At 44.0% G+C, this 13188-nt stretch overlaps 1 protein-coding gene across 4 annotated transcripts in view; it reads left to right on the top strand.

Annotated features, from left to right (window-relative positions):
* Positions 1-13188, top strand: part of LOC124802860 (protein SERAC1) — a 126915-nt gene that overhangs the window by 27756 nt on the left and 85971 nt on the right. The window contains exon 1 of one of the 4 annotated variants that reach the window (XM_047263906.1): positions 934-970. The exons of the other annotated variants lie outside the window; for them this stretch is intronic. Within the exon in view, the coding sequence (XP_047119862.1) occupies positions 960-970 (11 nt within the window). The 5' untranslated portion in view covers positions 934-959. Of the gene's footprint in view, positions 1-933; positions 971-13188 lie in introns of those variants that run through there. 4 annotated transcript variants of the gene reach the window in all.

The raw sequence follows: 13188 nt of genomic DNA, 5'->3' as shown, positions 1-13188 counted from the left end.
TGGCTGTCATCTTCGGAGGTAATATTGCACTCAACTTGTTGTCACACCACACGCCTTGCATCAATTCGCACAAATGCTCTGTGGACGACATGTGAGATGCTCATACTGGCCGAGAAGTAGGGGGACATGTCGAAGAGCGTACTGTGTGACGTGAGAAAAGTATGCACGAGCAATATATTGCTGTAAAATGGATCTCCTTGACAGTGAGTGGATGGCAACGGAACGGGGCCGACGATGGTGCATTCTTTACTGTCCAGTGTTCCTTCCACAAATACTAAAGGCGAACAACATTTGTTCTTTACTTTTTTGACTGCCGTTAGGCCTGCTCTCTAGTCTTCTAAATCCCTAAAGCAGTACTATACAGAACATCTAATAATTATGTTCTTATATTTCCAATTTCAGAATGGATTAGCTCGCATAGGCAAATAATAAAACGAAAGAGAGAGAGAGAGAGAGATGAAAAATTGGCATACAAAACTAGAGGAAGTTCTACTAACCTATCGGGAAAGCAATAAAACTTTGTCCGTGTGGCACTTTTAGAATGTACATGTTCATCTCTGTCTGTATGAATATGATTGCTCCGCGACTCATATTTAAGTGTTTGGCGGATGGTGCACAGAACCATTTTCAGATTATTTCCCTACAGTTCCAATCTCGAACAGGACGTGGGAAAAATAAAAACCCAAATCTTTCCGCGTGAGCTCTGATTTCTCTTAGTTTATCACGACGGTGATTTTGTGCAGTGTAGGTAGTATTCAGCAAAATATTTTGGCATTCGGAGGAGAATGATGTCGAAATTTAGTGAAAAGACCTTGTCACCGTAAGCGACTTATCACATCCGTGATACTCTCTCCCCTATTCTCGATAGTACAAAACAAGCTTTTTTGAACTTTTCAGATGTTCTCCGTCTATCCTATCTGCTAAGGATCCCATCTCGTGCAGCAATACTCCAGAAGAGGATGGACAGTCGGTATGTAGGCACACTTTTTAACAGATTTGTTACACTTTCTAAGATCCGTATGAGGTGACTTTCCGATGTGAATGGAGAATCGAACGATACATAGACAATACTGAAAGGAATAGAAGAGTTCTGCATCATTTTTCTCATAAATTAATCTTCACGGAGTTACCGCCACAATTTTGTAGGTACGACAGGTCGCGAGAACATGAAACTATCTAATTCAAACGTAAAGTGATTACATTGTAAAGATTTCATGAAGCTGTTTAACATAAAAGAAGCACGTTGGCCGCAAAATGCACGGAACGTTTCTGTCGTGAACCAAGCGAAAGAGGGTAGTGACCCTGAAAACAGCATACTTTCTCTGGGCTTGGATGAGCGGTGGTACTTTTCGAATAACGTTGAGCGAATGCTTTTCCTTGTATTTGACCATCACATGTATCTCTATTGATATCTGCCCGCAGTTGCCTCTTCGGTTGGTTTCTGAAAGTCGTGGCTCTAAACGAAGATCTTCAGCGTTAATTATTGACTAAACCGTTGGTAGAACAAAAAATAGGAAGATAGAAGAGGAACTGCAAACTGTCTGTACTTTCCGTTTTATATCCATTGTAAGGTCACCCTATGTGAACCATCTATTGTAATATTTACCTAGTGTCACCTATTAACTCAAAGAAGAATACCACATGATACAGTCAGTATATCTTACACATGTCAAACGCACATATTATGGAGGTATTCTAATCCCATTGGCATTGATATCGAGAGTATCAAACAAATCCAAAATGACCTGTAGCTCCATTAACTGCATTGTCGCTGTCTAGTTAAGACCAACAAATAGAAAATCACTAAAAAACCGTTTTTCCTATGCTAAGGCAAAATTGTAGGAGGAGTGTGTGTCAGGTACCTGTCATTACGACATCGACTGAACGAAAAACAAAACACAAAGCAGTGGCGTGGGCGCCGGATGAGAGCATTGCTGGATGAGAAAAGGAAATCAAAGTGCAGGGGAAGGAACTTGGCTCCATCATCTCTCTCAACATCCCAAGAAAAACTCAGAACTATGCAAAAAAGATTGGTGAAAACGCACTGAAGAAAACAGCGTCTTTTTCGGCTGGATGAGCGAAGTTACTTTTTAAGGATTCCCGGGATATAATCTTGACTGACTTCTTACAGCAAGTCAGAATCATAACTCGACGGTCTTTGCTTCATTAATGGTTCTTCTAAAAAGGAAATTGTTTTAAAAACGACCAAGATCGATACTTAAGGGCTTTTTTCACCAGGACAACGGTCCAGCTCATAAAGCTGCAGCCACGGTGGCGAAAACTCATCGGTTGGAACCAGAAATAATTCCTCATCTACCTCATTGTTTTGATTGAGAGTCAGATCAGGTAGTTTCTCGGATTGCTTTTATAGCCGTCGAAGAGGACTATTTTCAGAGAGAAAGTTATTTTTCTGTAACTGTATTTACAGGGTGTTACAAAAAGGTACGGCCAAACTTTCAAGAAACATTCCTCACACACAAAGAAAGAAAATATGTTATGTGGACATGTGTCCGGAAACGCTTACTTTCCATGTTAGAGCTCATTTTATTACTTCTCTTCAAATCACATTAATCATGGAATGGAAACACACAGCAACAGAACGTACCAGCGTGACTTAAAACACTTTGTTACAGGGAATGTTCAAAATGACTTCCGTTAGCGAGGATACATGCATCCACCGTCCGTCGCATGGAATCCTTGATGCGCTGATGCAGCCCTGGAGAATGGCGTATTGTATCACAGTCGTCCACAATACGAGCACGAAGAGTCTCTACATTTGGTACCGGGGTTGCGTAGACAAGAGCTTTCAAATGCCCCCATAAATAAAAGTCAAGAGCGTTGAGGTCAGGAGAGCGTGGAGGCCATGGAATTGGTCCGCCTCTACCAATCCATCGGTCACCGAATCTGTTGTTGAGAAGCGTACGAACACTTCGACTGAAATGTGCAGGAGCTCCATCGTGCATGAACCACATGTTGTGTCGTAAAGGTACATGTTCTAGCAGCACAGGTAGAGTATCCCGTATGAAATGATGATAACGTGCTCCATTGAGCGTAGGTGGAAGAAACTAAAATGAGCTCTAACATGGAAATTAAGCGTTTCCGGACACATGTCCACATAACATCTTTTCTTTATTTGTGTGTGAAGAATGTTTCCTGAAAGTTTGGCCGTACCTTTTTGTAACACCCTGTATATAGTTAAGGCTCACCGGCCATTTGACCATCTTCTTCTGTGCGGATGCACAAACAGTGCCCGAACTCTTACGGGAATCGGCCGTAAAGCCCCGAGTAATGAGTATAATAGGCAGGGGCACTGCGAATATAGTGCGGGACAATAAGTGCGGAATGTGGGTCTCACGGGAGGCGTGCCAGAGATAAGTTCCTGCACTCTCACTATCCTCAGTGCCATCGGTGGCTCAGATGGATGTAGTGTCTACCATGTAAGCAGGAGATCCCGGGTTCGAGTCCCGATTGGGGCACACATTTTCAACTGTACTCGTTCAGTTATTTCAATGCCTGTATGCAGATAGGGATATTCATTTCATTGTAAGTTCTATTCTATCGACAAAATCACATAATCTGATAGTATGCTTACGCCTATCTTTCACAAGATGCTGCAGTTACTTACAGTGTCATAAATGGATAGAGAGGTATTTCGATGTTTCAATAAGTTTCTCTTGATTCATTATTTGAAAAATTACCTCTCAGGTATCCACATGGGAAGCCGTATCAATGCTCTTTATCTGCTCTTTCATCTGGCACTTCACAGCAGCTACTTCGTTGACCAGCTCCGCTGTGTAAAATTTTTTAATGCTGCCACCCAGCTGGAAACCCGATAGCTTTTCGGCAACAGTGCCGGGAGAGCCTACTTCACGTTAGTCTCTGAACTGCAGAAAAATTAGGTGATTTATTCTAAGGAAAGAGCGTCACAAATTGAACAAGTCAGCAAGGCGTTGATCCACCTTTAGCCCTTACGCAAGCAGTGATTCGGCTTGGCATTGATGTCCTCCTGAGGGATATCGTGTCAAATGCTGTTCAATTGGTGCATCAAATGTTCAAAATTCCAAGATGGTCGGAGGGCCATGCCCATAAAGCTCCAAACGTTCTCAGTCTGGGAGAGATCCGGCGACCTTGGTCGCCAAGGTAAGGTTTGGCAAGCACAAAGACGAGCAGTAGAACTATAGCCGTGTGCGAGCGGGCAATGTCTCACTGAAATATAAGCCTAAGATGGCTTGGCAACAAAACGGCGTGTTGAATATCGTCGACGTACCGCTGTGCCGAAGTGTGCCGCGGATGACAACCAAAGCGGTGGTGCTATGAAAAGAAATGGCAACCCAGACCATTGGCGGGCGACAGTCAGGTTGGTATCCCACTGCCGTCTGGGGCGTCTCCAGCCACGTCTTCAGTGGTCATCGAGGCTCGATTCAGAGCGGGACTCATCGCTGAAGACAATTCTGTTCCAGTCAATGAGATTACAGGCCGAACGTGTCTGCCGACGCCCCTCCACCTCTCCAAAATCATACCACGAGAGGAAGATGAACAGTCCTTTACGCGGTCCACCGACGGAGTTATTAAATGAAATAATGTTTTTGTTATGCTGACTCAGTTGCGCAGTTATGTTTGTCAAGCGCAACTCTATTTGCGGAATAGATTCTTTATAGGACTATTTCGAAGTAATAGATTTGTGAGTGTTACGTTCAACTGAAATAAGCTGGAATACCATTCTATCGTAAAATTCTTTGTTTCAAACTATTTATCGACTACGGAAATTCATCTAAAGTTGATGAATAATAAATGGGATGCTGAATTCAATGTGTCAGTACTTCTCTTGAAGAAGGCGTGTGAAGCGTGAAGAAAGTCCCATTACTGCAACCGCAGATGACTTGAACGAAAAAGTGTGCAAGATGGTATTGATAGTTAGACGATTACAGGTGTAAGGAATAGCTAACGTTATAGAGACGGGTATGATACGTTTCACTCTGAGGAGTCATTTGGCAAAGTTAAGTTCTGCACATTTGTCTGCTAACGAACAATCGAAAGCGAAAACAAATTTCTCACTAATGTTGGGCCATTTTAAAACGAATCCGAGTGATTTTGTTCAACCATTTGTCACTGGAAATGAGATATGAGCCGACCATTTCACACTTGAAATGAGACAGCAAGCAAAGTAGTCGGTGACAACCGGGTGGCCTTGTATCAAAATGAGACGAAGCTGCATTCACCTACGGAAAGGTTCTGACCAGTGTTTTTTTTGGGGGGGGGGGGGGGGTTACGAAGGTATACTCGTTATCAATTACTTTGCAAAGTGTTAAAAGATTTGAGTGTTGTTCCACATCTTCCTTTTCTCATCGAGTTACCAATGAAAACTTGGATATTAAGCTGACGACTAATACGCCGAACTTGAGAACAAAATAATTACAACGGAAGAACCTTGTTTCGAAAGAGGCCATCTTTCATCAGGATGTTGCACCTACCAACAAGGGTACAACGATAATCGGAAAAATCTAGGGATTATAAGTACGAACATCCTCCTTACTTAACAAATTTGTTATCCTCAGACTTTCGCCTATTCCAATATCTGAAGAATTTAGTGGTTGGATAACATTTTGAATTCCATGAAACGTTTACGTCAGCCGTAAATGGGTATTTTGTATATCTTCCAGAATCTCACTTCAGGGAATGTTTTCAATGCAAAAACTTCTTAGATCTAAAGTGGAAATAAGTAGAAAAATATTTACATATTTCACATTTCACGTCCTGGAAGAACACTTTTCACTTTGTATACCTTTAAATTTTCCCAGCCTGCTGAATATTCAGTGATATTTCGGGAGTGCAACGCGGTTCGTTTACTATCATGCGCTGTATTTTGTTTAGGCACTTCCCAGACGCCTTCAGACATCCTGGGAGGGCGATATTTTTCGTCGAGTTATTCCATCCTGAAGATGCCTGACAAGTGCTCGGACGGAATATCTGGAGTGACGGTACACGACGGCCATCTGCAGTCCCGAAATGTCATCTATGTTCGCCTTTACCCTTTTACGAAAGCGGTAGTGAAATAGTAACGTCTTACAGGATGTTCTCGTTTGACGCTTCACTACCACGTCGCACATTTTATGTATGTAGGAAGGTGTGATGATTACAGCTCTGACCTGGACAACTGTGGAGTGCAAAGCGCCAGTGCGATGCAAAAATAGCGCCGCTGCGGCGACCGGTCGTGTGACGGCGTGCGAAGCGTGCTGCGTGATTGGGGAAGGTCAGGCGTCAAGTGGCTCCAATTGATGGCCGGTAGCCGCTGGGCAGCCAGACGCACGCAGTCGACAAACCGTGCCGCGCCGACCTCGGCAGACATCGGGGCGCACGCGCGTACTCCTCACAACTGGTCGAAACCTGGTCGACTGTTCAAAGCAAATGTGTTTGCGACATTAGCAATGGGTTCATGACTTGAAATGACTTGACTAGGTGCCAACAAGTCTCCACGGGCATCTGGAGTCAAGCTGGTGCTGTACTTCCCCCGTAAAAACATGTTGGTTGAGATAGTCCAACGGGCTGAGAGTCCAGAAATTCGGAGTAAAAAGAAAGATTTTAAAGTCATCGTGGTGTTTTTCCTGCCATCTGTGAAAACTTCCAGCAAGCGACATTACCTCGCCGAAAAATGTTGTCCTCCCGCGAAAGACAATCATCTTGCATGTGTGAACGAAGTTGGATTCGTAACCAAAAACACTAAATATTGCCATGACTGTAGGGAATGCCACTAAACAACTACACAGATCCGGGCGCTGCCGTCACCATGTTATGCTCTTTCAGAAATGGTGGCGGCCGGACATGTCCACACCCATTACACTCTCTGGAGCGACAAATGTGAGTGTTAACAGTTATCAAGAGCACAATTTCCCGTCTGCATCATAAAATAGGCTTGGGTGGAAAACCATATGGCTTCTTTTGCGCCGCATGCACAGCGAGTTCGCTGAGTTATGAAAGATTTGGTCGGTGAGCTGCTTCACTATAGCACATCTATTGGCTCTCATGAACCGCCATAGTCTGTTTCCACTTCAGGCAGTAATGGCACATTCAACAGACCAATATAACTGTTACTAAATTATTAACAAGGAGTTAATTCTGTGCCATCAAAATGGAGTACTTGAATTTCAAATGCTGCAGGCACATATCTCGGCAGACCAGATGTACCAGATGCTGACATGCTCGCTTTTCCTGCTAACTTCACGCGCTAGAGCTGAATGCAACGCAGTCCAAGGACGTGTTAGAGAGAGGAAGAAACTCCGATGAACTACAGAGAGCACTACTTACGCACATATCATAAAAGCTATAGCGTCGTAAAGGTAAGTTATATCAGCTCGAAAATGTGTTTGTAGCGATACCATGCAGAGATACTCTATGCTCGAGCACTCAATGTTCCTCGTGATGTTTTCTCTTTGCATATCAGAGACTAGTCTGCGAAAGTAGATAATCGCGTCACTTGTGCACTACCAGTATTGGGCGAATGAAGACAATATTTCTTTTTTTATTGTGAGTGAAATCCAAACTGTAGTCCGTACACCGGCGTCATTTCCATCAAAGTCATAAATACACCGACGGAAAAAAATCTCATCACCAAGAAGGACTTGAGCGACATAAAGTTAAGTTGGTTGGCGTGTTCCTACGTCTGAAAGATGACCTCTATTCAAAGTTCACGCCAGTCGCATAAGAGTGGCGCTGGCAGCGACACTATGAGGATGCAAATCAGGTTTGCTTTAAATACACGCTGTAAAGGTCGTGAGCGTTAGACTGAACATGGAGAGTTGATGTTAGCCAAGAATGCCTTTAAGGCGACAAAGCATCCATTATCAACACCTCACTGAGTTTGAATGATGTCGTGTAATAGGGCTACGAGAAGCTGGATGCTCTTTTTGCGATATTACAAAGGTAACACAATGACACAACGAAACCGGTTACATCAAGATGAGTTTCGGGCTAGATGCCCTGCAGCGTGCAATCCATTGAGCAAAAACCATTGCGACTTCAGTGGCGTCAAGCGAGAGACTTTTGGAGGGCCGGATGAAGATTTGTTGTGTTTTCCGAAGCTGGTTCTGTCTCAGTGCCAGTGATGGTAGTGTGTTGGCTAGGAGAAGGCCAGCTGAGGACCTGCAACCAACCTGTCTGCGTGCTAGACACACCGGACCTACACTTGAAGCAATAGTCAGGGTTGTGATTGCGCATGAGGGCAGCACCACTCTCGTGGTTATCCCCTGCAACGTGACTGAAAATCTGCACGTCATTCTGATGATTCGACCTATTGTACTGCCATTCACGAACAGCGTTTTAGGGGGATTTTCCAACAAGATAATGGTCGCCGCGATACCGCTGTTGTAACTCAACATGCTCTATGGAGTGTCGACATGTCTTGACCTACTCGATCACCAGATCTGTCTCCTATGAGCACGTATAGGATACCGTCGAACGACTTCAGCGCCGTCGCCCTGTATTAGCCAACCAATTGCAACGGGCATGGAACTTCATCCCGACAAACTGATATCTGGCACCTGTACAACACAATGAATACACGCTTGCATGCTTGAATTCGACATTCTGGCGGTTACACCGGTTGTTAACGTACCATCATTTTACATTTGCAATGGCTCTTCTCGCGCTTACATTAACCTGTGGTCTTGCAAAGTTAACCAGTTACATTTGTTACCTAGACCAATTTATTCCCGAAATTTCATTACTATAAATTAATTTTTTGGTGCTGCGATTTTGTTTTCCGTTAGTGCCGTTAAATACAATGTAGCCTGCCATAAATATCTGGCAACTGTGTTTGGAGAGCATAAATACACTACTGCCCATTAAAATTGCTACACCACGAAGATGACACGCTACAGACGCGAAATTTAACCGACAGGGAGCAGATGCTGTGATGTGCAAATGATTAGCTTTTCAGAGCATTCACACAAGGTTGGCGCCGGTGGCGACACCTACAACGTGCTGACATGAGGAAAGTTTCCAACCGATTTTTCATACGCAAACAGCACTTGACCGGCGTTGCCTGGTGAAACGTTGTTGTGATGCCTCGTATAAGGAGGAGAAATGCGTTCCATCACGTTTCCGACTTCGATAAAGGTCGGATTGTAGCCCATCGCGATTGCGGTTTATCGCGGTTTATTGCCGCTCGCGTTGGTCGAGATCCAATGACTGTTAGCAGAATATGGAATCGGTGATTCAGGAGGGTAATACGGAACGCCGTGTTGGATCCCAACGGCCTCGTATCAGTAGCAGTCGAGATGACAGGTATCTTATCCACATGGCTGTAACGGATCGTGCAGCAACGTCTCGATCCCTGAGTCAACAGATGGGGACGTTTGCAAGACAACAACCATCTGCACGAATAGTTCGACGACGTTTTAAGCAGCATGGATGGTTCAAATGGCTCTGAGCACTATGGGACTTAACAGCTATGGTCATCATTCCCCTAGAACTTAGAACTACTTAAACCTAACCAACCTAAGGACATCACACAACACCCAGTCATCACGAGGCAGAGAAAATCCATGACCCCGCCGGGAATCGAACCCGGCAACCCGGGCATGTAGCAGCATGGACTATCAGCTCGGAGACCATGGCTGCGGTTACCCTTGACGCTGCATCACAGACAGGAGCGCCTGCGATGGTGTACTCAACGACGAACCTGGGTGCACGAATGGCAAAACGTCATTTTTTCGGATGAATCCAGGTTCTGTTTACAGCATCATGATGGTCGCATTCGTGTTTGGCGACATCGCGGTGAACGCACATTGGAAGCGTGTATTCGTCATCGCCATACTGGCGTATCACCCGACGTGATGGTATGGTGTGCCATTGGTTACACGTCTCGGTCACCTCTTGTTCGCATTGACGGCTCTTTGAACAGTGGACGTTACATTTCAGATGTGTTACGACCCGTGGCTCTACCCTTCATTCGATCCCTGCGAAACCCTACATTTCAGCAGGATAATGCACGACCGCATGTTGCAGGTCCTGTATGGGCCTTTCTGGATACGGAAAATATTCGACTGCTGCCCTGGCCATCACATTCTCCAGATCTTTCACCAATTGAAAACGTCTGGTCAATGGTGGCCGAGCAACTAGCTCGTCACAATACGCGTCACTACTCTTGATGAACTGTGGTACCGTGTTGAAGCTGCATGGGCAGCTGTACCTGTACACGCCATCCAAGCTCTGTTTGACTCAATGCCCAGGCGTATCAAGGTCGTTATTACGGCCAGAGGTGGTTGTTCTGGGTACTTATTTCTCAGAATCTATGCACTCAAATTGCGTGAAAATGTAATTACATGTCAGTTCTAGTATATTTGTCCAATGAATACCCGTTTATCATCTGTATTTCTTCTTGGTGTAGCAATTTTAATGGCCAGTAGTGTATGTACTCCTGCTGGATATCATAAAGCTAAGGGAATCAGTATTATCTTAAGTGTATCTAAACATCTTCAAAGCTGCTAGGTGCCGTTCAGAACAGACACTATGAAAGACTAAGACGTGGAATTCTTGTCATTCATGACAATCAAATGACGTGAAGAATTTCTGTCGGTGCTATTTGACCAGAAGGGCAACAGAGAAAGTAGAGCAGAGCGTTACGAGCTGTCGACAGCGAGGTCATTAGAAATGGATCACTAGCTCGGTTGGACAGGAACGGGAAAGGATGTCGGCCGTGAGTTATCTGAAAGGAACAATCCCAACAGTCGTCTGTAGTGAAAAGAGTGAACATTGCTTACGTAAGTCAAGTCTAGTAAAACATCAGCATATACAGGGTGTTACAAAAAGGTACGGCCAGACTTTCAGGAAACATTCCTCACACACAATGAAAGAAAATATGTTATGTGGACATGTGTCCGGAAACGCTTACTTTCCATGTTAGAGCTCATTTTATTACTTCTCTTCAAATCACATTAATCATGGAATGGAAACACGTGACTTCAAACACTTTGTTACAGGAAATGTTCAAAATGTCCTCCGCTAGCGAGGATACATGTATCCACCGTCCGTCGCATGGAATCCCTGATGCTCTGATGCAGCCCTTGAGAATGGCGTATTGTATCACAGCCGTCCACAATACGAGCACGAAGAGTAGACAAGAGCTTTCAAATGCCCCCATAAATGAAGTCAAGAGGGTTGAGGTCAGGAGAGCGTGGAGGCCATGGAAATGGTCCGCCTCTACCAATCCATCGGTCACCGAATCTGTTGTTGAGAAGCGTACGAACACTTCGACTGAAATGTGCAGGAGCTCCATCGTGCATGAACCACATGTTGTGTCGTACTTGTAAAGGCACATGTTCTAGCAGCACAGGTAGAGTATCCCGTATGAAATCATGATAACGTGCTCCATTGAGCGTAGGTGGAAGAACATGGGGCCTAATCAAGACATCACCAACAATGCCTGCCCAAACGTTCACAGAAAATCTGTGTTGATGACGTGATTGCACAATTGCGTGCGGATTCTCGTCAGCCCACACATGTTGATTGTGAAAATTTACAAGTTGATCATGTTGGAATGAAGCCTCATCCGTAAAGAGAACATTTGCACTGAAATGAGGATTGACACATTGTTGGATGAACCATTCGCAGAAGTGTACCCGTGGAGGCCAATCAGCTGCTGATAGTGCCTGCACACGCTGTACTGGTTGTCCCGTAGCACTCTCCATACAGTGACGTGGTCAACGTGACCTTGTACAGCAGAAACTTCTCTGACGCTGACATTAGGGTTATCGTCAACTGCACGATGAATTGTCTCGTCCATTGCAGGTGTCCTCGTCGTTCTAGGTTTTCCCCAGTCGCGAGTCATAGGCTGAAATGTTCCGTGCTCCCTAAGACGCCGATCAATTGCTTCGAACGTCTTCCTGTCGGGACACCTTCGTTCTGGAAATCTGTCTCGATACAAACTTACCGCGCCACGGCTATTGCCCCGTGCTAATCCATACATCAAATGGGCATCTGCCAACTCCGCATTTGTAAACATTGCACTGACTGCAAAAGCACGTTCGTGATGAACATTAACCTGTTGATGCTACGTACTGATATGCTTGATGCTAGTACTGTAGAGCAATGAGTCGCATGTCAACACAAGCACCGAAGTCAACATTACCTTCCTTCAATTGGGCCAACTGCCGGTGAATCGACGAAGTACAGTACATCCTGACGAAACTAAAATGAGCTCTAACACGTAAATTAAGCGTTTCCGGACACATGTCCACATAACATCTTTTCTTTATTTGTGTGTGAGGAATGTTTCCTGAAAGTTTGGCCGTACTTTTTTGTAACACCCTGTATAACTCTGTAGTCACGTCCAGTCAGTGCCAATAGCACAATACTGTGGTTCCCTTTACAATTAAAGTACACACTGCCTTCTTTCTTGGGAGCCTGTATGACTATATGTTTCCCATCCATAGCGCCAATACAGCTTGGAAAATCCCATCTATTCTCAAAACCAGGAGCGATTTGTAACCATTCTTCTTCTGATGACGGTACCTAAAATTATAGAAAACAAAATTATATCTGAAATTTATCCCTTTGAAGATAAATATTACATTACAATGTTTATTTTGGGGATCAGAAAACGCCAGGGAAGATGAGTGTGAGACAGATATGGTCCAGGAAAAAGTACAAGAAGGAAGAATTTTGAAAAGAAAAAAAATACCGAGGAAAATTCAGACACTATTCTAAACAAGGCAATAGAAGCGATGCACAAATCTGTTTAACATCAGGTGTCTGGAGACTATGTGGCATCGAAATTAAGGTTATTAACACAAATGTCAAGTCGAAAAAAATTAAGGAAGTATCTGAGGAAGATGAAACTATAACTAATTCTTGGATGACAGGTGAAAGCAGTTTCATTTGCACACCATCAGAGAAAGTAATTATTATTTCTCATACTACCCAAGTTCATCATCCACAAATTAATTGCTTCGGAAATTTTCTGCTTAAGCGAATTATCTGTGTGAGTTATGAAATATCAAAATACTAACCTTCAAATATTCTCTTTTCAAACATTCATATAGAGCCACACAGCAGTCCGTAACAACTCGAGAGATTGTGCAAACGGGTACTCGGAAAAGGTACATCAAAGAGTGGAAACTATCGCCTAAAAATTAATAACAAGTAATTCCGTGAAATAAATATAAATGTACGACTATTGACAATAAATATTTG

This window comes from Schistocerca piceifrons, chromosome 1, assembly GCF_021461385.2.
Source record: "Schistocerca piceifrons isolate TAMUIC-IGC-003096 chromosome 1, iqSchPice1.1, whole genome shotgun sequence".
In the NCBI taxonomy this organism is placed as follows: domain Eukaryota; kingdom Metazoa; phylum Arthropoda; class Insecta; order Orthoptera; family Acrididae; genus Schistocerca; species Schistocerca piceifrons.
This window is presented reverse-complemented; position numbering and strand designations above follow the sequence as displayed.